The 23,058-nt window shown below is 40.9% G+C and overlaps 1 protein-coding gene across 1 annotated transcript in view; it reads left to right on the forward strand.

Moving 5' to 3' along the window:
• LOC126481507 (ATP-dependent RNA helicase DDX51) overlaps positions 1–19,320 on the forward strand; it is a 155,805-nt gene extending 136,485 nt beyond the window's left edge. The window contains exons 10-11 of the mRNA XM_050105303.1: positions 7,542–7,676; positions 19,132–19,320. Coding sequence (XP_049961260.1) covers positions 7,542–7,676; positions 19,132–19,257 — 261 coding nt within the window. The 3' untranslated portion in view covers positions 19,258–19,320. The remainder of the gene's footprint in view (positions 1–7,541; positions 7,677–19,131) is intronic.
• Positions 19,321–23,058: the final 3,738 nt, after the last annotated feature.

Genomic DNA, 23,058 nt, shown 5'->3' on the forward strand with positions numbered 1-23,058 from the left:
AGTTTAGCAGCTAAATTGCAGCACTTTCAGGCTGTGGTCTGTACAAACAGTTAACAACAGCTGCCAGATGAAACGTGAAAGACCGAAGAAGCCGAGACCACAGCCTGCAGAGGACGATGACAAACTGTCTGCCACTGTGATAATACCATACATTGGGAACACATTAGCAGAGAGCTGCAGAACACTCCAAAATTACGTGTCAGGTGCATGTTCCACCCTCCGTCCAAGACGGAAACTTTTATTAGTGTCAGTTAAGGGTGACTTAGGACTCCAGGTAGCGGCAGTTTACCACATCCCTTGCCAGTGCAAAAATGTATGTAGGCCTGACCATCTGGAGAGTACAGGGGAGATGCACAAAGCAGAAACACCACATAGACAACATACAGCCAACAAAGTCCACCGTGGCAGAACAATGCATCTCCCATGGACATGACATGAACTGCGATGGCATAAAGGTGTTGCAACAGTCGAATACCTTCTGGGATTGTACTCTTAAAAAGGCAATGGAGATCAAAGTGTAAGACGAGCTAATAAATAAGGACAGTGGCTTTCAGCTAAGCAAGGCCTAGGATCCAGCCTTGAGTACAATCAAATCACATTGCCATTCTACACGAAATCCGATCCCATCAGGATGTCTGAAGAAGACGCAGTGTCACCTCAGCGGCTGAGATCTGCACATGGCCATGACCACGAAAAGATTGTGGTTCATGATGTGTCGTGGAGTGCCGCACTTCCCCCACCACCCAGCACCATGCCTCCCCCACACCTGCCCCGCGGACTGCATGGAGGCACCGAGACAGTGGTTGCGGAGGGGAGGGGCGGGGGGGGGGGGGGGGGGGGGATAAAGACTAATCAAACAGTGGAATATCTAGTATGGAATGTAACAATATTATGGAAAGGAAAGTTGCTACTCACCAAATAGTGAAAAAAATGAAATGATCGTATGGCATTGCTGGCTTGGAGGGCCCATTCGGGGAATTTCGGCCACCGAGTGCGACTCTTATTTCAGTCAACGCCACATTGGGCGACTCGCGTGCTGATGATGAGGATGAAATGGTGATGAGGACAACACAACACTCAGTCCGCAAGTGGGGAAAATCTCCAACTTGGCCGGGAATGGAACCCAGGCCCGCTGCATGGGAGGCAAGCACGTAGCCACTCAGCTAAGCAGGCAGACGCAGACAGGCACAACAAAAAGACTGCCACAAATAAAGCTTTCGGCCATTAAGGCCTTCGTCAACAATAAACACACACACAACTTGTAACCGCAAGTGGCCAAAAGCTTTATTTGTGGAGGTAAAGACTATGCAGAGTCAGCATTCATCAGAGATCAATCAGTCTCCAGGAACACTTGAAGATGACAAGAAGTCAGCTTGCTGAAATATCTCACCTGTGAACACCACCATCCTGCTGAATACCAACAGAATATTCAAGATTTTTGTACACCAGGAAAACTTAAAATCAAAAAGACTGTTACTCCAACTTCATTGGTGATGCAAAATATTAAGACCTTGCTGCAGTATTTATACGTTGTCCAAGAGCATTGTCCACTTCTCAACGTTTTTTCTTCAATCTGATGATTGAGGATAGTATGTTGCCTAATAGATCTTGGAGTGAGTATCCTGTATAGTGATTGCTGAAGTTATCTTTACAATACACCAACATTATTCGGTCTTGCTCCCCCGCCCTCCATTGTACCAGGCTACTGTCCATAATTTATATGCTGTGTTTCGGAAGCAAATCGCAGAAGCCTTATTGGCCGTGTAGACAATTAAAATATTGTTGGCCTATTTTTTGAGGAGTTGTGCCTTCACAGTTTTTTGTGTGGTTGGTTACCACATTTAATTTTGGTCAGTGGGTCATCCAGACAAAACCAACTCTCTCCAGCATTCTGCTTCAGATAAGAATAAATATACTGCATTGCAGTATTGATTTCATTTGCATACAGGCCCCTTTTGTAATTTCTCCAGTCGTCGGTGCCGGGTACAATTTTTTCATACATGAGTTGTGATTTTGCACATCGGCTATGATCAAATCGTTTATCTTCTTGAGACACTCAACAACTGCTCAACCCCAGTCATCATTATGAGTATTATGATCGCACAAGTGTGCCTGTTTTTGTTTCACTATAAACTCTGCTGTTATCTCACGAGCGCACAAAAAAATGATCTCTGAATGAGGATGGTGAAGTAGAAGTGGATCACCTCCTCTACACAAAAAATGCAGAGATTAATTTCTGCAATCGAAAATTCAGTATCTAGTAATGACAATATTATGAAAAGGATAAATTACTGCTCACCACATAATAGAGGTGTTAGTCGCAGACAGGTACAACAAAAAACTGGGAAACAAGTAAGCTCTTAGCCAAAAGGCCTTCTTCTGAATTAGACAAAACACATGCATACACACATACAGATATTCTCACACACGTGACCATTGTCTCCAGCTGCCAAGTCTGGCTCTCTGTTACTGAAATACAGCTCTCAGAACTGATCACTCAGTTACTTGTTTAGACATATGGCCTGGAATTTCATTCCAATTTTGTATATATAATCCTTATACCTTTATTTACATTGTCCAGTTTGTATCCTTCTAAGTACATCAGTTCAGTCTCTGTTACTTCCAAATTACGCTCTGCATTGTGTAGCACAACTGTAAATCTATCTTTGGATTTTTCAGTTCCTCCGGTGACATAAGACGTTCATATTTCCTGTGTTGTTTTGATGAAAAACTCTGAATGTATTCTGGTTATTATCCTTTGTGCCAAGCTGGATTTATTATTATTTATTTATCTTCCCATTAATTACTGCTATTGCGGGTGTAGTTATTCAGCAGCTCTGTCTTGTGGTAACATTTACCATAAGTAAATATTGGACATAAAGGAATTAGATAAATTGTGTTCTCGTTAGCCGAATGCTTCTGGAAATTGGTTAACAGAACCATTAAGTTGTTGACCATGCCACAGATGGTGCAACCACGTGAGGGGCAATATATCAGTTACACCCACACGACATTGCTCTGTATTTACTAATTTAACGGAACATTTCATCCAGGGCTCAAAGAGTGAGATGACCTTCACATTAGTATTACAAGCGTTCTTGGCGATATGCTCAATGATGTCAGTTCTGTAATTGATGTTACAGTATAAACTGTTATCTCTTCTCCCCAGAATGCTCTTTAATGGCATCCTAAATCAAAGGTGATATCACTGAGCCCTACCCTTGGCTTACAAATAGCACTTACCTGTTATTTGTCACCAAGGGACTTCAGTATTAATTCAGCCATTCCCACAACTACTCTCTAGCAGAACTGTTTTCATGGACTTTTTAAGCCTCAGATCATTACTAACTTTATCTTGTACTATTTTCCATGTCCTGCCAATGTTCTCAAACTCCTCGGGTTGTCCACACACTTATTTATTTATTTATTTATTTATTTAAATGTCAAGTTCCGTAGGACCAAATTGAGAAGCAAATCTCCAAGGTCATGGGACGTGTCAGTACATGAACTTACAACATAAAAAGTAATAACAGATAAAAATAAATGTTCATGAACCTGAAAGAAAATCAGTCCATAAGTTTAAGCAAACGCTATCAGCAATACAATGAGAATCATCTTAATTTTTCAAGGAACTCCTTGACAGAATAGGAGGAGTGACCCATGAGGAAACTCTTCAGTTTCGATTTGAAAGCGTGTGGATTACTGCTAAGATTTTTGAATTCGAGTGACAGCTTATTGAAAATGGGAACAGCAGTATACTGCACACCTTTTTGCACAAGAGTCAAGGAAGTCCGATCCAAATGGAGGTTTGATTTCTGCCGAGTATTAACCGAGTGAAAGCTGCTTATTCTTGGAAATAAACTAATATTGGTAACAAGAAATGACAATAAGGAATATACATATTGAGAGGTCAATGTCAAAATACGCCGCCCGTTTCTGAGCCAAAAATATCCTTCTAGAATGGGAAGAGTTACCCCAAAACATAATACCATACGACATAAGTGAATGAAAATAAGCAAAGTTGACTAATTTACGTGTCGAAATATCACTCACTTTCGATACCGTTCGAATAGTGAAAATGGCAGTATTAAGTCTTTGAAAAAGATCCTGAACGTGGGCTTTCCACGACAGCTTACTATCTATCTGAACACCTAGGAATTTGAACTGTTCAGTTTCACTAATCATATGCCCGTTCTGTGAGATTAAAATGTCAGGTTTTGTTGAATTGTGTGTTAGAAACTGTAAAAACTGAGTCTTACTGTGATTTAATGTTAGTTTATTTTCTACAAGCCGTGAACTGAGGTCATGTACTGCTCTACTTGAAACAGAGTCAATGTTGCACACAACATCCTTTACTACCAAGCTAGTGTCATCAGCAAACAGAAATATTTTAGAATTACCCATAATACTAGAGGGCATATCATTTATATAAATAAGGAACAGGAGCGGCCCCAACACTGATCCCTGGGGCACCCCCACTTGACAGAACCCCACTCAGATCCCACATCACAGCCGTTATCAAAATTGTGAATAATGACCTTTTGCTGCGTGTTGCTAAAGTAAGAGGTGAACCAATTGTGAGCTACTCCCCTTATTCCATAATGGTCCAACTTCTGGAGCAATATTGTGTTATCAACACAGTCAAATGCCTTTGTTAAATCAAAAAATACGCCAAGCGTTCGAAACCTTTTGTTTAGTCCATCCAGTACCTCACAGAGAAAAGAGAATATAGCATTTTCAGTTGTCAAACGACTTCTAAAGCCGAACTGTACATTTGATAGCAAATCGTGTGATATAAAATGATCAATTAACCTTACATACACAGCCTTTTCGATAACTTTTGCAAACACTGATGGCATAGAAATAGGTCTAAAATTATCTACATTATCCCTTTCTCCCTTTTTATAAAGCGGCCTTACTACTGAGTACTTTAATCGCTCAGGAAACTGACCATTCCTAAAGGAAAAATTACAAATATGGCTCAATACAGGGCTAACATGTGCAGCACAGTAATTTAATATTCTACTAGGCACTCCATCATAACCATGAGAGTCCTTAGTCTTCAGTGATTTGATTATTGTCTCAATCTCCCTCTTGTCTGTATCACAGAGGAGTATTTCAAACGTCAATCTCGGAAAGGCATTTGCTAAGAAACTTATATGATTTCCTGTAGATACTAAATTTTTATTTAATTCACCAGCAATGCTCAGAAAATGGTTGTTAAATACTGTACATATATCTGATTTATCAGTAACAGAAATATTATTACTGCAAACTGACTTTATATCGTCAACCTTGTGCTGCTGACCAGACACTTCCTTCACAATTGACCATATGGCTTTAATTTTATCCTGTGAATTAGCTATTCTATTTGCATACCACATACTTTTTGCCTTGCTAATAACATTTTTAAGCACCTTACAATACTGTTTGTAATGGGCTACTGTAGCTTGATTGTGACTACTTCTAACATTTTGATATAATTCCCGATTTGTTCTACATGATATCCTTATCCCACTAGTCAGCCAACCGGGCTGTCCATTACTGCTAGTACCCCGTTTAGAATGTTCTAATGGAAAGCAACTCTCAAAGAGCTTGAGAAATGTGTTATGGTAAGCATTGTATTTATCATCTATATTATCGGCACTATAAACATCTTGCCACTCTTGTTCCTTGACAAGTTTTGAAAAACTCTCTATTGCTGTTGGATTAACTTTCCTACGTAGTTTGTAATTAAATACGACATTGGTTAGAGTATAAAAACCTTTTAGTGTTAAAATTTGTGCATCATGGTCTGAAAGGCCATTCACCCTTTTACTAACAGAATGCCCATCTAGTAATGAAGAATGAATAAAAATATTGTCTATGACTGTGCTACTGTTCCCCTGCACCCTAGTTGGAAAAAACACAGTTTGCATCAGATCATATGAATTTAGGTGATCTACCAACATCCTTTTTCTTGCACAATGATATACAAAATTAATATTGAAGTCACACATAGAACTACTTTCTGGTACTTCATACAAAGTGAATCAAGAACCCTCTCTAGCTTAAGCAAGAATGCTCTGAAGTCGGAGTTAGGGGACCTATAAACAACAGCAATTAGAAGTTTAGTTTCACTAAATTCAACTAATGCTGCACAACTTTCAAATATCTGTTCAGTGCAGTGTCGTGATTCGTCTATGGTCTCAAATGAAATACTGTTTTTTATGTACAGAGCCACTCCCCCACTCCGCAAGGAACTCCTTGAGAAACAGGCAGCTAATCTGTAGCCTGGTAAAGGAAGCCTCTGAATTATCAAATTATTCAAGTGGTGCTCAGATATACCAATAATTTCAGAGTTAGCATCTATTAGCAGTTCACTAACTTTATCTCTAATACCTCTTATATTTTGATGAAATATGCTAATTCCTTCTACTTGGAAACATTACATCCTCCGGAGGTGAGCCCTTAGTTAGAGTCACTTCCTTTAAGCAGGTATACCTATCAGCTGACTTCAGTCTAAAAAAGGTGCAGCTCTAACACCAACTACTACAGGAATTTTTCCATGAGTGACACCACTACCAGCACCACCACCACCCACTACACTGTCACCCATAAGCTTAGCCAGCCTCCCCTTCCTATACCTATTGAGGTGCAGGCCATGCCTAGTGAAACCCCATCTACTGATAGACCCATCTGGCACCACTGAGATGTGATCCATGCCCTCCAAAATCAGTGCCCTCCACAGCCCCACATTAACGCGCCTAACAGCCGCATTAAGGTGAGGCTGATCATGACGCTTTGTCCACAGTTTTGAACTTTAGCAGATGTCAACAATGAAGCTAGCAGACTTGCAGCATCTGTTAAACTACGTGCCCAAATTTGCGGGAGTGACCACCTCACTGCCTCTGCAGGAAGAGGAAGTATAGGTGCACTTTGAAAATTTGAGGGATATTAATTACTTAATCAATCAGTTAATGCAGCATTGAAAGATGTTTGAAATTGGTGCATGTTTTACTTCCTTTACATCTAATAACCTCACTGTGAGAGTATAGGACGATTTGTGACTGGGTGCGAGACCAGTAGAGAGTGATGAGAAGCTGCACCAATCCCCCATGGAATTATGTGCCTCAGTATTCAACCTTGAAAAGATTGACAGACCCTTGAGAGTATGTCACTGTCCATTGACATGTAGTTTACTCCTCCAGGAAGAAGAGTGCTCGTAATCTATAAGCCTCATTTTATTTTGTCAAAAGTGGTTATCTGCTTGTTTTCCCTCTATTTTAACTATCACCAAGCTAAATGGAGCACACACTTTTTATTTATTGTTTATAATTCATTATTGTCCAATTTTTCTAAATTTTTCGAGATTATGGCTTAGTGTGATACTTGTAAATGAGCATCCAGTCACAAATTTACGGATTATTACTTTTAGTTTCTGTTCTATTAAGCTATTTTCAGTCTGATAAACTATAAGAATCCTATCTTATATGTTAATCAAATACATTTCATACCTTCTTTCCCACTGTAATAGGTTTGCAAATAAATGTGTTTTTCAGGTTTCCACCTTTCAAGATATGTTAAAGACTGCAGGGAAGAATTCTGTGCGTGAGTTGGTCGTGTCTGAAGACACACTACTCCCATTTGAAGAACAATATAAATCAGCTCTGGGGCAACTGAAGCAGGATATGGAGGTGAGTGTTGATTCTGAATTATTTGTCAATGTTGTTTCTCGAGATAATGATACTGTACCCCTCACCACCAGGAAAAACTACACTAATAGCATGTAACACCAACTACAGCCTCAGGAAGAGTGTACACGCTGTATACAGCTGCAGCCACTCTTTGATGATTAGATAATGTAAAGCTACAGAACTGTGGGGATAGCGAGTACCGTGTTTCACACACTGTTCCAAACAGTCTTGACATTTTCTGTGAGATCGAGATCGGGTGACTTAGTTAGCCAGTCAAGAGGCCTCATGTGTTCATCAAACCAGGAATGTGTGTCTGCGGCCCTGCAATCGTGACTGTTATCATCTCAGAACACATTCTCATCATAAAGATTTACAAAAAAGGTCGACACTTGGTTTTTGATAATGTCAAAATAGACACTGTGGTTCATGGCTGCGGTAATCTTAACGAGTGGACACATGTTGTGCCATGTAGAATGCCACCGAGACATCTCGAAGCCATCTGTGACTGAACTACTCCGTCCACACATTAGATATTAAATGCCTCATTTGGGCGTCTGTACACTCAGTAAATTACATGATTTGAAAAGAGACAGTATCGTGACTCGTCGCACTGTACCGCATGGTTCTGTCAACTGGTGTTCAGTTTCTGTGTCATTTGACCCACTGAAGAGGTAAAGCTTTATGTGCTGCTGTCAGCAATGGCCTTTCGTAAGGTACCTGACTCCAGATTTCCAGTGCATTCAGTTCCTTTTACAGTGATCACTCGGAAACTGATTTACATGGCTGTGCGTTCACTGGACAGTTTCAGTTCCTGTTAGGTTCAAAAGTCCTGGCAGTGTGATGCAAGACCTGTCTTCAGGCCCTGGCAGCTAGGCTCTTTTACCATCCACCATTATTGTGTTGTGTTATGTGGCTGAGAATGGTATTCTGTTCCTCGTAGACATGTCAGACTGGACACAGCCCGTATTTGAAGGCTCGTGAGGTGGACTGCCAAAAAATATATGTTGCAATAAATGGATTACAGAATTTAAATTATCAGAACATATTTTGAATATTTCCCTCATAACGACAGCTGGCATTTTTAGAACTGTTAATATCGACTTATTTCGAAAAGGTAGCAGTTATGACTGAACCTTCAAGTGGTAGTCATGCTCTGTGTAGCAGAGATTTGGGAGTGTGGCTTCTACAGAGTACTGTTGCGGGGTCAGGAGATCGAACCTGGGACTCCAGATTGCTGAGCTGAAGCTGGGACCCACCGCGCCGTATTTTGTCAGGAGATCGAGCAAGCTCAAGAGCTTCAAGGGGCAGTGCAGAGTGATACAGCACTATTCGGTAACATTTGTTTATTCAGGTAATATACAGTACTCGATGGGTGAAGCGTAGTGTTGGCGTGCTGCCCGCGAGTCCAGCCAGCTCAGCAGACTCCTGGTATGCCGACGCCACTGCTGCCGTCATCAAGGCCGCCTGCCGTTGGAAGTCGGCCGCCTCTCTCCCAGTCGCCACCCACCGATTCATTGCGACTTGCGCCGTGCTGCTGCCCGCGATTCCGGTGACTGCTACAGTCCCTGGTCCTTGCCGCCCTCCACCCCGTTTGGCCTGCTCTGTCGGACCGTGGGACGAAGGTGGTTGTATTGGTCACCAGTGGCCCTTGGCCGCCTCTGCTCCCAGGAGAGGACCGGATTCGAACCCGTGCCCTCCTGGGTGCTGTGCCGCAACTTGCCGCTAGTGGTACTTGCCAGGTGACAACAACAACCGCCGTCTCTGGCGCTGTTGCAGTGCTGCTGCGCCTCTTGCAGCTTACGCCTCGTCCGGACCCCGGTACGCCAGGTGGGAAGCGAACATGGCCCGTAGACTCGAGTGGAACCAAGCCCCTCCTAGACCCACTGCAGACCACTGTCACTGCCCTCTTTCAGGCAGACCATGCAATCTCCAAGTTCCAGGCTGCCATTCCGCGCCGCCCCGGTGTTGTGTCCATGGAGGTGGAATACAGCCCAAACAAGTACATAGAAACCAGAATACAAGTTTATGCAGAATACTTACAACATTGCTGCCGGACTGGCGACTGTAAATGAAGAGCATCACAGGTCCGCCCCGATGCTCGACTGACCTGGCACACACTGTCCCAAGCTAAAATTGCCCAAGGTTTCTCCCTCGCTTCTGACGTAGTGTCAGAGAGAGACAGGAACTATGGCAGGGATAAATTCCCACCGTCAGCACTTACAAATCGCCACTCTTGGCTCTGGCCTAGTGCCCCACCTCATACTTCACAATAACTTAAAGTAACGCTGCAGTTTCATGCCTCGTTGTTGCTCCACTCAAAACAAATCGCGCGTGCAATACTGCTGTCGCAGCTCTGCACCCGTGAGTGCCATGTTTACCTTGCCTGGCCAGCTGGGTGTCGACCGTTACCAAACGATGCCAGCCAGATTTCATCGCCCAACTGCGCTGTCATTGAATTTTGATAAAATTTCCCTTTCCCTCAACTAAGACTGACACTAGCACGGCACACTTTCCTCCTTTCAACAATATTTGTCCCGTATCGAGATAAAACAGATGTGGCCCATGGCTGCGTAAACGTACCTTGTTCACAAAACTTACATTCTACAGACTAAAACAAACAAGAACATCAAAACATTAACTCTACATTTGTACACTGTTTACCCATACCATAGGCAACTGCTGTGTTGGCAACTCCTCCACTGGTTCACGTTCCCGCATTCTCTGCAAAGCTTAACTCAAGAAAAATGGAAAAACAGCACACCCTGTGGCTGAAATGCTCACTGCCATTATCCTGTTGCTCTGATGCTGTTGTAACGTTCAAACGTGTTCCAATACTTCATTAACCGTGATAGATCCTTCCTGTGCATTAATAAAGGAATGCAATGTTTCCAAAAACTCAGGGTTTAATGTGGAGTTCATATATGTCAGATTCTGCACTGGTAATATCTCCAGAACCCTTCCGGATAAAACAGCGTTCCCTGTGACAAAGTTAAAGCTGTTTCATCCATACGTGATGCTGGACGACGGAAATCCTCCCCCACAATCTCACAAACCGCACCAATTATAATTATTCCACTCTCCTGCAGTTGCAAACTCCTTATTTTATCCACTCTCTGATTGGTATAACAAGTGACCATAACACATATCGGCGTAAATACCAAATATAACCAATGCCTCCCTATCTTCTGGAAGTAGGAATGTGTCGATAACACCCCTTTCTCACAATCTGAGCTGTTCGTAATCCCCAGGAACAATCCAACTTCGCATTTACTACTATCCGAAAAACTGGTCGATTAGGGCAAATCATCATTCATCCTTGCGTACAATGCTCCAACTCTGACAATGGTATTACTCTGTGAGCTGCTCTGTTTGCCGAAATAAAAAGTATGTCTCGCATCCTAATCTGCACCCATTTACTCCTGACTGCAAGGTCCAGATCATTATCCGTTGATGTCTGGCTCCACTGCATCCCCATGGCTCTCATGCAGCATGTCCACATACGTTCTGACCCTGAGAAGAAAAGGAACGAAACATACATGTACCACCTCTTTTCCGCTACAAGGTACTACAACATTGTACGACATCCTCAAAAATTCGCAACGGTTCACTCTGCCCCTATTGAATTCTCTGAAAAAATAAATATTGTCCCCCATACAATGACAAAAACTAAAACAACAAGCAAGAAAACGCAACCATTATCAGACCCACCGAAAAGCAAGAAAAAGAGAGAGGAAAAAACACACAAAAAATGCAATTTAGCCCTTAATACAAAAACACAAAATGTAAGCATGCCATACAATAATGTACTCCCTCCGTGACCATATCGCATACCGAACATTATGCGTCCGCTGTTGTTCTTCCGCCGAGACCTTCTTCCTCCGCTTGCTTTGCCTAGCCTCTGCAATTAGGTCACTTCCTCGTAATTGAGGTAATCCATCCACCATTCCCTTAAAAGGCTTTACTCTACTCACGTGGATAATGGATGTTTCTGTTGGCAGCTGCACTTCAACATTCACAGGCGAAGTCATCTCCATGACCTGGTATAGTCCGTGGCACTTCGTCAAGTATTTTAATACCCATTGACCTACCCTGTATAGTGGTAAAGGTCCCAACCACATATTTGGGTCTTCCTGCCTCTCTTAACGCTTTTGTATTGGCCCTCTGTACCCTCTTCTAGACTTCCCGTATTGTTCGTGCAAATTCCCGCACTGCGCCCTCTTTAGCTCCTGATTTCAGACATAGAACTTCAAATGGCAATGGCATCTTTCTTCCATAGACCACCTCGAACGGTGACATTTTGACCCCCGAATGTATTTTAGTGTTATAACTTGATACCACATATGGAAGATAAATGCCCCAGTTATCATGGTTCCCATTGACATAATAACTTAGTATTTTCGAAATTGTGCTATGTACTCACTCCGTTCTCCCATTCGCCTGTGGATGAAATGGACTAGTCTATAATTTTTTAATCCTCAATAGATGACACAACTGTAACATTAATTCATACATGAAGTTCATTCCCTGATCCGTAATTATGGTATCAGGCACCCCAAACTTCAATAACCAGTTATTGATTAAAGCTTGTGCTACCGTACTTGCCTGTTGGTCTGGTATTGCGACCATGGCTAGAAACCGCGAAAAGTGATCAATTATAGTTAAAACGTAACAATTCCCTGACGGTGTTTTGTTGTATGGCTCACAAATATCTAGCCCGATAAACTCAAATGTTTTCGAAGCCTGTGGTAACCGTTGCAATGAAATTCTTGCGAGCATCACATCCGCTAACTGCACACACGGCACACAATTTGCTTCGTATTGTTCCACATCCCTTCTCCAAGTGCGCCACCAAAATCGTTCTGCTACTCGTCTTCCCGTTGCTCGACGACCACCATGCCCCGAGAGCACAGATCATGGGCGTGCTTTAGGACTTCCTCTCTCAAACTCTGGTCCGTACCTGGTAACTCTACATAACAAATTTCCCTCCACAATGAAATGTGGTTGAGTTCTAAAACCCTGGCACTCCTCATCCTCCGCTTGTGCCCTTTGCCATTCTGAGACACTCTTACCCATTACTTGCATTCCCGTATTTCTTCCCTGGCTTATAAATTACTTCAAAGTAAAATTAACTTAATTTTAGAGCCCACTGTGTTAATCAACTAGAAGGATCGTTGAGTCCCAGTAACCATCTCAACGCCGCATGATCCGTGACGACCTTAAACTTCCTACTATAAAGATAACAACGGAAATACGTTACTCAATGTATTACAGCCAGCATCTCCTTTTCCATTGTGGAATAATTCTACTCTGCCATATTTAACTGTCTAGAAGCATACGCCACTGGATGCTCCTGTCCATTCACCATTTGCCCCAAAACACATCCTACTGCGGCATTTGAAGCGTCACAAGATAAGATGAAATCTTCTTCAAAATTGGGAAACACCAACCAGAAACCAGAAACTAATCCCGTCTTCAATTCATCGAAAGCTTCCTGACATTCCTCTGTCCATTGAAATCTAACCCTTTTCTTTAAAAGCTTTATCAATGGCTCGGCTATTTTAGCAAAATCTTTTCAAATTTATGATGATATGAACATAACCCAATATACGATTGTAATTGCGTCATTGTATGTGGTGTCGGGAAGTTTTGAACTGTGTCTGTTAACCGAGGATAGGTTTGAACCCCTTGTTCTCTAATTACGTGACCTAAGTATTTGAACTGTGTCTGCGCAAACTTACGTTTTTCTAAACTTAATGTTAACCATGCTGACCACAGTCTTCTAAAGGCTTCTCTTAAACGTAATACATGTTCTGGTATATCCTTCGAAAATACTATGTCATCTAGGTAAACCATACATCTCTTTGGTTTCAATCCCCTTAAAATCCCATCTAATAATCGCTGAAAAGTTGCCGGTGCTTTCTTCAGCCCAAACAGCATACGTACATACTGATATTGTCCCTCAAGAACAGTAAAAGCTGTCTTTGCCCTATCCTCTGGCACTACTTCCAACTAATGGTATCCACTCCGTAAATACATTGTCGTAAAATACTTACATTGTCCCAGATTGTCCATTGTGTCCATGATATTCGGAATCGGATATGCGTCCGAAATGGTTTTCGCATTCAGAAACCTATAATCACAAGAAAACCTTTATTTCCTTGTACCATTCACTGACTTCTTAGGTATGAGAACTACATTGCTTGATACGGACTACCGCTATGCTCTATGATCCCATCCCGTAGTTGGTTCTATAAACTCCTCTAGTAGCGGTTGCATAATCCGTTTGCAGATTAGCTGGCGTCACCTTCATGTTAAGTGCCCCTTGCAACATTTGTCCATGTGAAACATTATTCCACCGAGTTCCACTGTTTGTTGGCAAATATCTATTTTCGCACTATGTTTGTCAAAGAAGTCCAGTCTGAGAATCATAGAATACCCCTCACCTACACATGGTAACACCTCTACCTGCTCAGTAAACTTAGTTCCTGCGATCACGAATTGAAGTACCGTCGTACCCAATCACTCCACTTTATCATCTCCCACCTCACGTAACCTATAACGTGATCGCTCAAGCCATCTCCTACTAACCAGGTCTAGATTAATAACAGACATATGTGCCCTCGTGTCAACCAGAAACCTTTGTTTCCCAAGCCTAATCAACAGCATTCCATCTGTGTACCTACAAGCACATTACCTAATTTCACTGGGCCTGCTCTCCAATGGTTGAAGCAATCCCTTCCTCGTTTAACAGCTGCTGTCGCCAAGGTTTCCCCCTACTTTTTCTCCTGCAGTTCACTGCCCTGTGACCCATTTTCTCACATGGATAACACTGCAACTGACACTGACATTGCCTCCTAATATGCTCTACATGGCAACAACCAAAACACTGCCAGGACTCTATGCTCCACCCTTTGCTTGGTCACATAATCTACCTCCTCGAAGTATGTGGCAATCGTTAGAGCCACCGTATGATCACTGGGATTCTCCGTTCTCACCCGACGTGACATCTCCGGTGGTAGTCCCTGCAAAAACACCTCTAATGCACTGTTCTCAGCCTCCTGTAACAGCTCTTTATTAGTCTCCCATTCTGTACAGTTCGAACGCTTGTACATTCAGTTATCAAATCCTGTTTGAGAAAACCTCCACAGTCACATTTCTCCTTATACCTAATGCACTTAATTTTTCACGAAAAAGCCTGATACTATTCTGTTTTTGGTACCTGGAATGTTTGTACATTCAGTTATCAAATCCTGTTTGAGAAAACCTCCACAGTCACATTTCTCCTCATACCTAATGCACTTAATTTTTCACGAAAAAGCCTGATACTTTTCTGTTTTTGGTACCTCGGGCGGAACCAAGCATCAAGCTCTGAAAACGTCCCCACATTGTTCAATGTTTCATGGTACAATGCTACACATGCTGATTTGATGTTTCTGAGGTGATGGCACAACTATGTGTCATATAACATTACGCCAAAAAACAATGACTGAGTTTTTGTCATCTAAAAAGTAGCGATAAAATGTCTGCTGTATTTTAGTAAGTTTTTTAGCTTTTCTTTCATTGTTACGCCTTGTTTAAACCTAATGTTTTCTTACTAATCTTTTTAATATATGCTTACTGTACTGTGTAAATTAAAATAGTGTGTATGTACAGCAGTTTTTCACCCAGTTTTCCATTCTTAGACTTAACATTTTTCATGTTCAGATTAACCGAACGTTCGGATGACCAGAGTTCAAATTAGCAATCAGGTGACTTAAATGAATGGTGAAATTTTACAGTTCTGTATGCTGTTGCCAAATCAGCGATAGCAATGAGCATTTCCTCGCCAGCATTTGGTTTCACAATAAAAAATTGTGAGTTATTTTGTGCTTTTGGGTTTCAATATGATGACTTAACTTCAGATTTCCCACCATGCTCAATTGAAAAATAACAGGAGTAAGGTTTGCAGAACAATTCTCCCTCTGCCTTACCTTTTTTTGTATAAGAAGCCATATTTCTGTGTATCCATCACTGAAAAAGCACTTAGATTTCGCATTTAGTGTCACAAAACAATGAGAACTCAACACTACAACAAAACACACACACACACACACACACACACACACACACACACACACACACAAAAGCACTGCAACAGTAAATCTGGTGGTTGCTTATATGTTATATATTAATACATACATACTGAACCAGTAAAATATTAATCTTTGATTCTCTTACTTGAAAATCTTTATACCGCAAAAATATTAATAAGGAAGTTAATTATTACATCATAAAATGAAATTATTTCAATAATGGAGTGCATGAAATTAACTGATTTTTGCAAGGGAATGATAAACAAGGTAAATGGTATTAAGTCCATTGTTTTCCATTCAAACTGCAGTAATATGAACAAAAATTAAGTAAAATAGCTGATGTTTGGAAGTACATGAAATAAATGTAAGGCATGCCAATAAACAATATTAAATATTATCTTAAAAGGGTCAGTATGACCACTCAGTGCATTAAGGGTGAAACCTTGAAACCTGTAAAGAATCATCAGTTTTTTCATTATAATTAAAGTAAGTTTCAGATGAATAAAACTCATAAAAGGAAGTGTTGTTCCAGTCATTCTGTGAAACTTAACTATCACTTAACAAAAATTATTCTGATCCATCTGGGCGTACTGATATTTAGGGAGTGACAAAGTTTTTCTTTGGTGAGTTCATTCATCAACGGAAAATCTAGGGCATAATATAATACATGTATGAGGACAGATCAATAAATACCTACCAAAGAAGGACTGCTCTGAACAGCAGATAGGAAACATAGATGGAAATCCCCACCTCAGAACTAACACATCCATTGTGGTGTCTCAAGAAAAGACAGCAGAGCATTTGTGTATCTCATTTGTATGAGTTGTTAGCTCGTGCGGAGGACATTATGCAAAAATTATGTGATTTTCCATTCCACTACATGCCCACTGGTCACTGTTTGGTGAATTGTAGCCTATCCTCATATACGAGGGCATGCTGAAGAGTAATGCCTCCAATTTTTTTATTCTGTTCTCAGTATCAGTTGAGGCTATACTCGTCATTCATATTACTCAGTTGACTTTCCCACCTCGCTGACGTAAGTTGCAACCCTCTGCCGCTAGAGGGCTCCGAATTATACTGTGTAACGTGGCGGTATGTTATGTAACCGTGTTGGTGTGTGAGAAACAGCATGTTGTAAACGAGTTTCGATTTCGAAGAGCCTTTCCGCACGTGGGGCACCCTCTCCTTCAGCATGACAGTACCAGACCACATACTAATGCTGCTGTATCTGCAGTAATCGAATGCCTCAGCTTCACTTTCATTGATAATCTTCTGTACAGTCCTGTCTTGGTTCCATCCAATTTTCATCCATTTCCAAAAATTAAAGAACACCATTGAGGACTTCACTTTGATAGTGATGAAGCAGTGTAAGCAGAGGTGACATTGTGGCTCCATTAACAAAGTCAAACATTCTACAGTGACTATGTCAACGAACTGGTCTCTTGTTGGGAGAAATTTGTTTGGCATACAGTGTTGCTGTGTGGAGAAGTGAATATGTAGATGTGAAGAATAAAGATGTAGAATGGTAACAAAGTTAGTTTTATTTAAAAAAGCTCATAAGAATTCTCAAATTAAAAGTTTGGAGGCATTACTTTTCAGTACACCCTCATACATATTATTTGATCAAGATAAAGATTTTAACCGAAATTCAGTTTTCTCCATTACAGTCAATAGCAGAACAGATCTCCAGGAAAATTTTGAGTACATCGTAATGTAATTTTGTCATTAGAAAAACATGAAAATATATCTAAAAACAAAGATGATGTAACTTACCACACGAAAGCATTGGTATGTCGATAGACACACAAACAAACACACGCACAAAATTCAAGCTTTCGCAACCCACGGTTGCTTCGTCAGGAAAGAGGGAAGGAGAGGGAAAGACGAAAGGATGTGAGTTTTAAGGGAGAGGGTAAGGAGTCATTCCTATCCCGGGAGCGGAAAGACTTACCTTAGGGGGGAAAAAAAGGAAAGGTGTACACTCGCGCGCGAGCGCGCGCGCGCGCGCGCGCACACACACACACACACACACACACACACACACACACACACACACACATATATCCATCCGCACATATACAGACACAAGCAGACATATGTAAAGGCTCGACTGACATCTCTGCCCAAACTCTTTGCCTTTACATGACTCCTTACCCTCTCCCTTAAAACCCACATCCTTTCATCTTTCCCTCTCCTTCCCTCTTTCCTGATGAAGCAACTGTGGGTTGTGAAAGCTTGAATTTTGTGTGTTTGTTTGTGTGTGTGTTTGTGTGTGTGTTTGTGTTTGTTTGTGTGTCTATCAACATACCAATGCTTTCGTGTGGTAAGTTACATCATCTTTGTTTTTAGATATATTTTTCCCACGTGGAATGTTTCCCTCTATTATATTCATATCATTAAAGAAAAACATGAAAAAATAGACAAGAGTCAAGTGTCATGGTGACAGTTGATACAAGCAACATAAGATACTTATGTATCCCATTGAACATGCAAATTGCTATCTCAAAATTGTGCTGCTTGTTGTTGAATGGTAGTTAGCCACCATGACAACATATACATCTCTGGCCTGTAGCCTTTACCATCCACAGAAAATATTTCACCAAATGGTCTTAAATTGGTAGTTGAATTTAATATTGTTTCATCATAAACTAAAAGTTATCATGAACATAAATTATGTAGTGCATATAAGTGACTGGAAAGACCCATTATTTTTTTTTTAATTGTGACTGATAAAACAACCACAAATGTAAATATATTGGATTATATATCGAGAGAGATCTGAATTGGAATGATCATATAAAACTAACTGTTGGAAAAGCAGATGTCATATCAAGAGTCATTGGAAGAATCCGAAGGAAACGTAGTTGACCCGCAAATGAGGTTTCTTACAAAAATATCCATTCTTGAATGTTGCTCATCAATTGGGGTCCTTGTCAGATAGGATTAATAGAGGAACTAAAAGAAGAGCATAAAATTCTGTCAGGGATCATTTCATAATAAGAGCAGGGTTGCTCATCAAACACCACAAAAGATGTGTACTATGGTTTGTGAAATTCAAAAAGAGAGCCCCCCCCCCCCCCCCCCACACACACACACACACACACACACACACACACACACACCTTGCAAAATGGCAATGAGTGGAAAATCAAGGAATTTCAAGCTCATACAGAATCTTAACTGACAATCATTCTCCTTCTCACCATATACAGATGTAATAGGTAAGGAGAGATGTTAGTGGTACCTGAAGTACCCTCTGCCACACACCAAAGGGTGGCTTGTAAATTATAGATGTGTTAAAAATATCCCGTGTAACATCACTCTGTTTTAGGCGACATGAGTTTACTATTCTTGACTTTTTCAACATTTATTCTTTCTTATAGGATGAGAGGAATAGTCTCCTGCAAAAAATGAAGGAGAAGAAAACAAAAAAAGTTATGGCACTGAGAAGAAAGAAGTTAAAACTCAAACAATTCAAACCAAGAAAGGTGATGAGTACCAAGACCTAAGTATGATTGTTCATAATATGTTGTATGTTTGCATGTTATTACTATTAAATTTTATATTTTTTTCTCTGTTGCTTTATTTCTTTTTTCCCTTAAATATGTTCATGAATTTTAGTTTTGTAGGATGTAACAAACTTATTGAAATTACAACAAGCTTGTTATCACTTTTTTATGAAGGTCAAAATTTTCAGCATTCAATATTAGGTTTCAGTCCATCTCTGTTTTTTTCTACAGTAGTTAGACAAATTATCAATTTCTCTTTTGGCTTACTTGCGTTTAGACTCCATTTCAAGGTACTGGGAGAATTTCATTTAATATTCAGTGATCTCTCTTTTCTTTTTATATAAAGTTCTCAACAGAAGGAAAAGACACATAATAATCACGGTGAAAGTTTCGAGAAATTCTTGTAAATTACTGCTTTCCAAAAATTTAAGTGTTTTTAAAGTATTGTCCTTCACTCTACATGTGCCAGTGCCACCTATCAAATCTCAAATCAAACTCGAAAATGTGATTTCTTGTGTAAGATACAGACACTTTAAAGAAATTAAAACAGTGTCCAATTATTGTTTCCTCCTGTCTTCAAAATGAGAAGAAATTAAATACAGCCATATGCAGACTGCAAATTTGGACTTGGAACTCCACAAGATATCTTTTAGACAAAGCTGTGATCAGGTACTTTATTGTGGTGGAGATCCCTCAAAGTCACCCTTTCGACTGGTTCTCAGGCATCCTTTTTAAAAGTTTTGGAAAAGTAATCTCTGGTTGATTTCTTCGTACACCTCTGCCTCTATTCCATATATATTCACCCCCTTTTTGTTTTCAAACTCTGGCAGATGAAATCAGTGGTTTGAACTTAATAATTTGAATTCCAGTCTCAAGCTTTGTTTTAAGTAAAACCTTATTTCCCTATTTGTACGGTTTTACTGACCACACCTAGCTACGTCAATGCACACACCTTGCTACACAAAGTTTTGTTAAACAGACAGTGTGGAGGCTGGCCGTCTTGTCTCGCCCATTTGCCCTGTGAGTGAACAGTTGGCCACTGCTTCAGCAGGGTCCTACGAGCTATTGGGGGGGTGGGGGAGGGGGGGGGGGGGGAGTGCTAGTTTCATGAGCTCTAGTGGTAAGCACATTATGGAGTCCTTCAGCTGAATAGTGCCCAGGACCAGAAAGAAATCCAGTGTACATTCAGAATGTCTGCCGAGTTAGGTCTCACCTGGGATATGCGGAAGCCCCTGCCTTCAGCTGTCGAGTGTACAGGGTGGCTCACCTGTGGCATCTGTCACTTGGGATCTGGACCTGTCCTCAATGTTATGGGCGGGTGGCCTCTTGTACAAGGTGCAAGCATAATTCTCAGTATGCAGCATAGTTCTCAGAATCGATTGGGGTGCTTTCAGTTGGAGCCAAGTAAATGGTCTCAATCAGTTCTGTGACAATCGTGGCTGTGGATTTATGGATCTTCCCATAAGGTGGAGAACTGTAGGACTTCCGTTGGTAGGTCAGGTATGCAGTACATGAAAGAAGCTGCTACTTGGGTAGCAGACTACTTGTTGAGTTCTCACAGTGTTTTTTAGGCTAGTCAGTAGTTCGAGGTCCACTGGTGAACGCTTACTAGTTGTTATGCAGAGAGCAAAATCAGATTGTGTACAAAGTAAAGACACTTCAGCTGTCAAAATTCTAACAGTATATTGTATTTGGAAGTTCCCGAATTTACTGCTCTTCAGGAAAGTTGCTGTGTTCAAATTATTGCAGGAACTGAGAGCTATCTGAAACCTGAAGTAGAGAGGTCTGAAATATTTGGTGAAGGTATATTGAAAAGACAGATTAGACGCCATAGGAGTGGGAGTGTTCATTGCAGTTGACAAAAATATTCTGCCTATCGAGGCCCAGTTTGAGTCTTTGTGAAATTATCTGGACTCGTGTAACAGGTCTAGGTGAACTTATGTTCGATATCAGATGTTTTTACCGGCAACCCAATTCTGCTGTGACATTTTTGGAATCGTTCAAGCACAGAAACACCCACCCAGCCAATGTAATATTAGTTGGAGGTGACTTTAACCTATCAAGTGTAGACTGGAACATCTGTGGATTTATTGCAGGTAGTATGAGCAGGCAGTCTTGTGAAGTGCTTTTGAACACATTTTCCAAAAACTGTCTCAAAACAGCTAGCTCAACAGCCCACACACAGTGGAAATATCGGGTCTGATCAGAAAAATTCTGGAACTTTTTCCACAAAATTTTTCTACACTTACCTTTTACTTCTTGTGCATAATCTCCAAAACACTCTCATTCACAATTGATACATTACTCCCAAGGCTGCTTCCACTTATGGAAGCAGTCTTAGTACACCTCTTGCTGGATTGCACAAAGCATTCTCTGCGGATTTTCTTTTATCTCATTTATTGTTGCAAATCTTGGTCCTTTCAAGGTGGTTTTCAACTTTGGAGGAAAAAAAAAAAGTCAACAGGGGCCAGGTTTGACGAGTATGGAGGATGAGGCAGCACAGTGATTTTGTTTTTTGTGCAATAGTCACACACCAACAGGGATGACTGTATGTTATCGTGATGCAAGAGCCATGAATTGTCTCACCACATTTCAGGCTGTTTCCTTCTCACATTTTCTTGCAAGCATTGCAACACATCCCGATAGTACCATCGATTAACAGTTTGTCCATTTGGCATGAATTCACGATGAACTAGTCCTTCAAAGTCAAAGAAAACTATCAGCATGACTTTGACATTTGACCTGACGTGACAAGCTTTTTCTGGGCTTGGAGAACCTTTCTCGACCCATTGTGAAGATTGAACCTTGGTCTCAACATCGTAATCATAGATCCACGTCTCATCACGCATTATGATTCTCTTGAGGAACATCTCATTATCATTTGTATGATCCAAAAGTTCTTCACAGATTACAAGGCAAAGATCTTTCTGGTCTTATCTCATGAGCTGTGGGATGAACTAGGCAGTTCCAAGATGCTATGCCAGGATTTCATTACATGATCCAACTGAAATGTTACATTCTTTTGCAATCTCTCAAACAGTCAGTCTTCCATTGGCATGCACAATTTCATTGACATTCCTGTCAAGAGCGTAGTCAGTAGACATAAAAGGGCATCCTGAACGAGGATCATTAACTTCTGTCTGGCCATTTTCAAACCATGTGAATCATTCTTAACCCCGAGAAAGGCTTAAGAATTCATCACTGCTGGCTTCCTGCAACATTAGGTGTGTCTCTGTAAAGGTTTTCTTGAGTTTCATGCAAAATGTAATGCAGACACTTTGCTCCTTGAACTCTGCCATTTCAAAATTCACAAATTGTGTAACACAACGTTCTACATACAACACAATGGAACTTCTGGCAGTTACACATTAAACACAGGTGTGTCCAGGAATGCCAGGTGCATTTTGCTCCAACACACCATTGGCACAAAAATATGAATGTTCCATAATTTTTTGAACAGACCTCATATTTAGACATTGTGGCTTCAAACAGCTCTGACATTATCAGTGGTGTCAATGTAGAGACAAGAATTAGTGGTCACAGTATCATAGCAACAGTGATTACTAAAGTTAACAAATCCATCAAAGAGAGTGGGAGAGTGTTTTTGATAGCAAGATCAGATAAGTAGTTGTTAGCATCTCAGGATTCATTCCATTATGATGGATATAGAGGAATTGTGGGCAAAGCTTAAGCAGATTGTAAATCATGCCTTGGGGAAGTATATGCTGCATAAGTGAATTCAGGGTGGAAAAGACCCACACGGTTTAATAACAAAATTCAGAAGCTGCTGAGGAAGCAGAG

Source organism: Schistocerca serialis, chromosome 5, assembly GCF_023864345.2.
Source record: "Schistocerca serialis cubense isolate TAMUIC-IGC-003099 chromosome 5, iqSchSeri2.2, whole genome shotgun sequence".
Lineage (NCBI taxonomy): Eukaryota > Metazoa > Arthropoda > Insecta > Orthoptera > Acrididae > Schistocerca > Schistocerca serialis.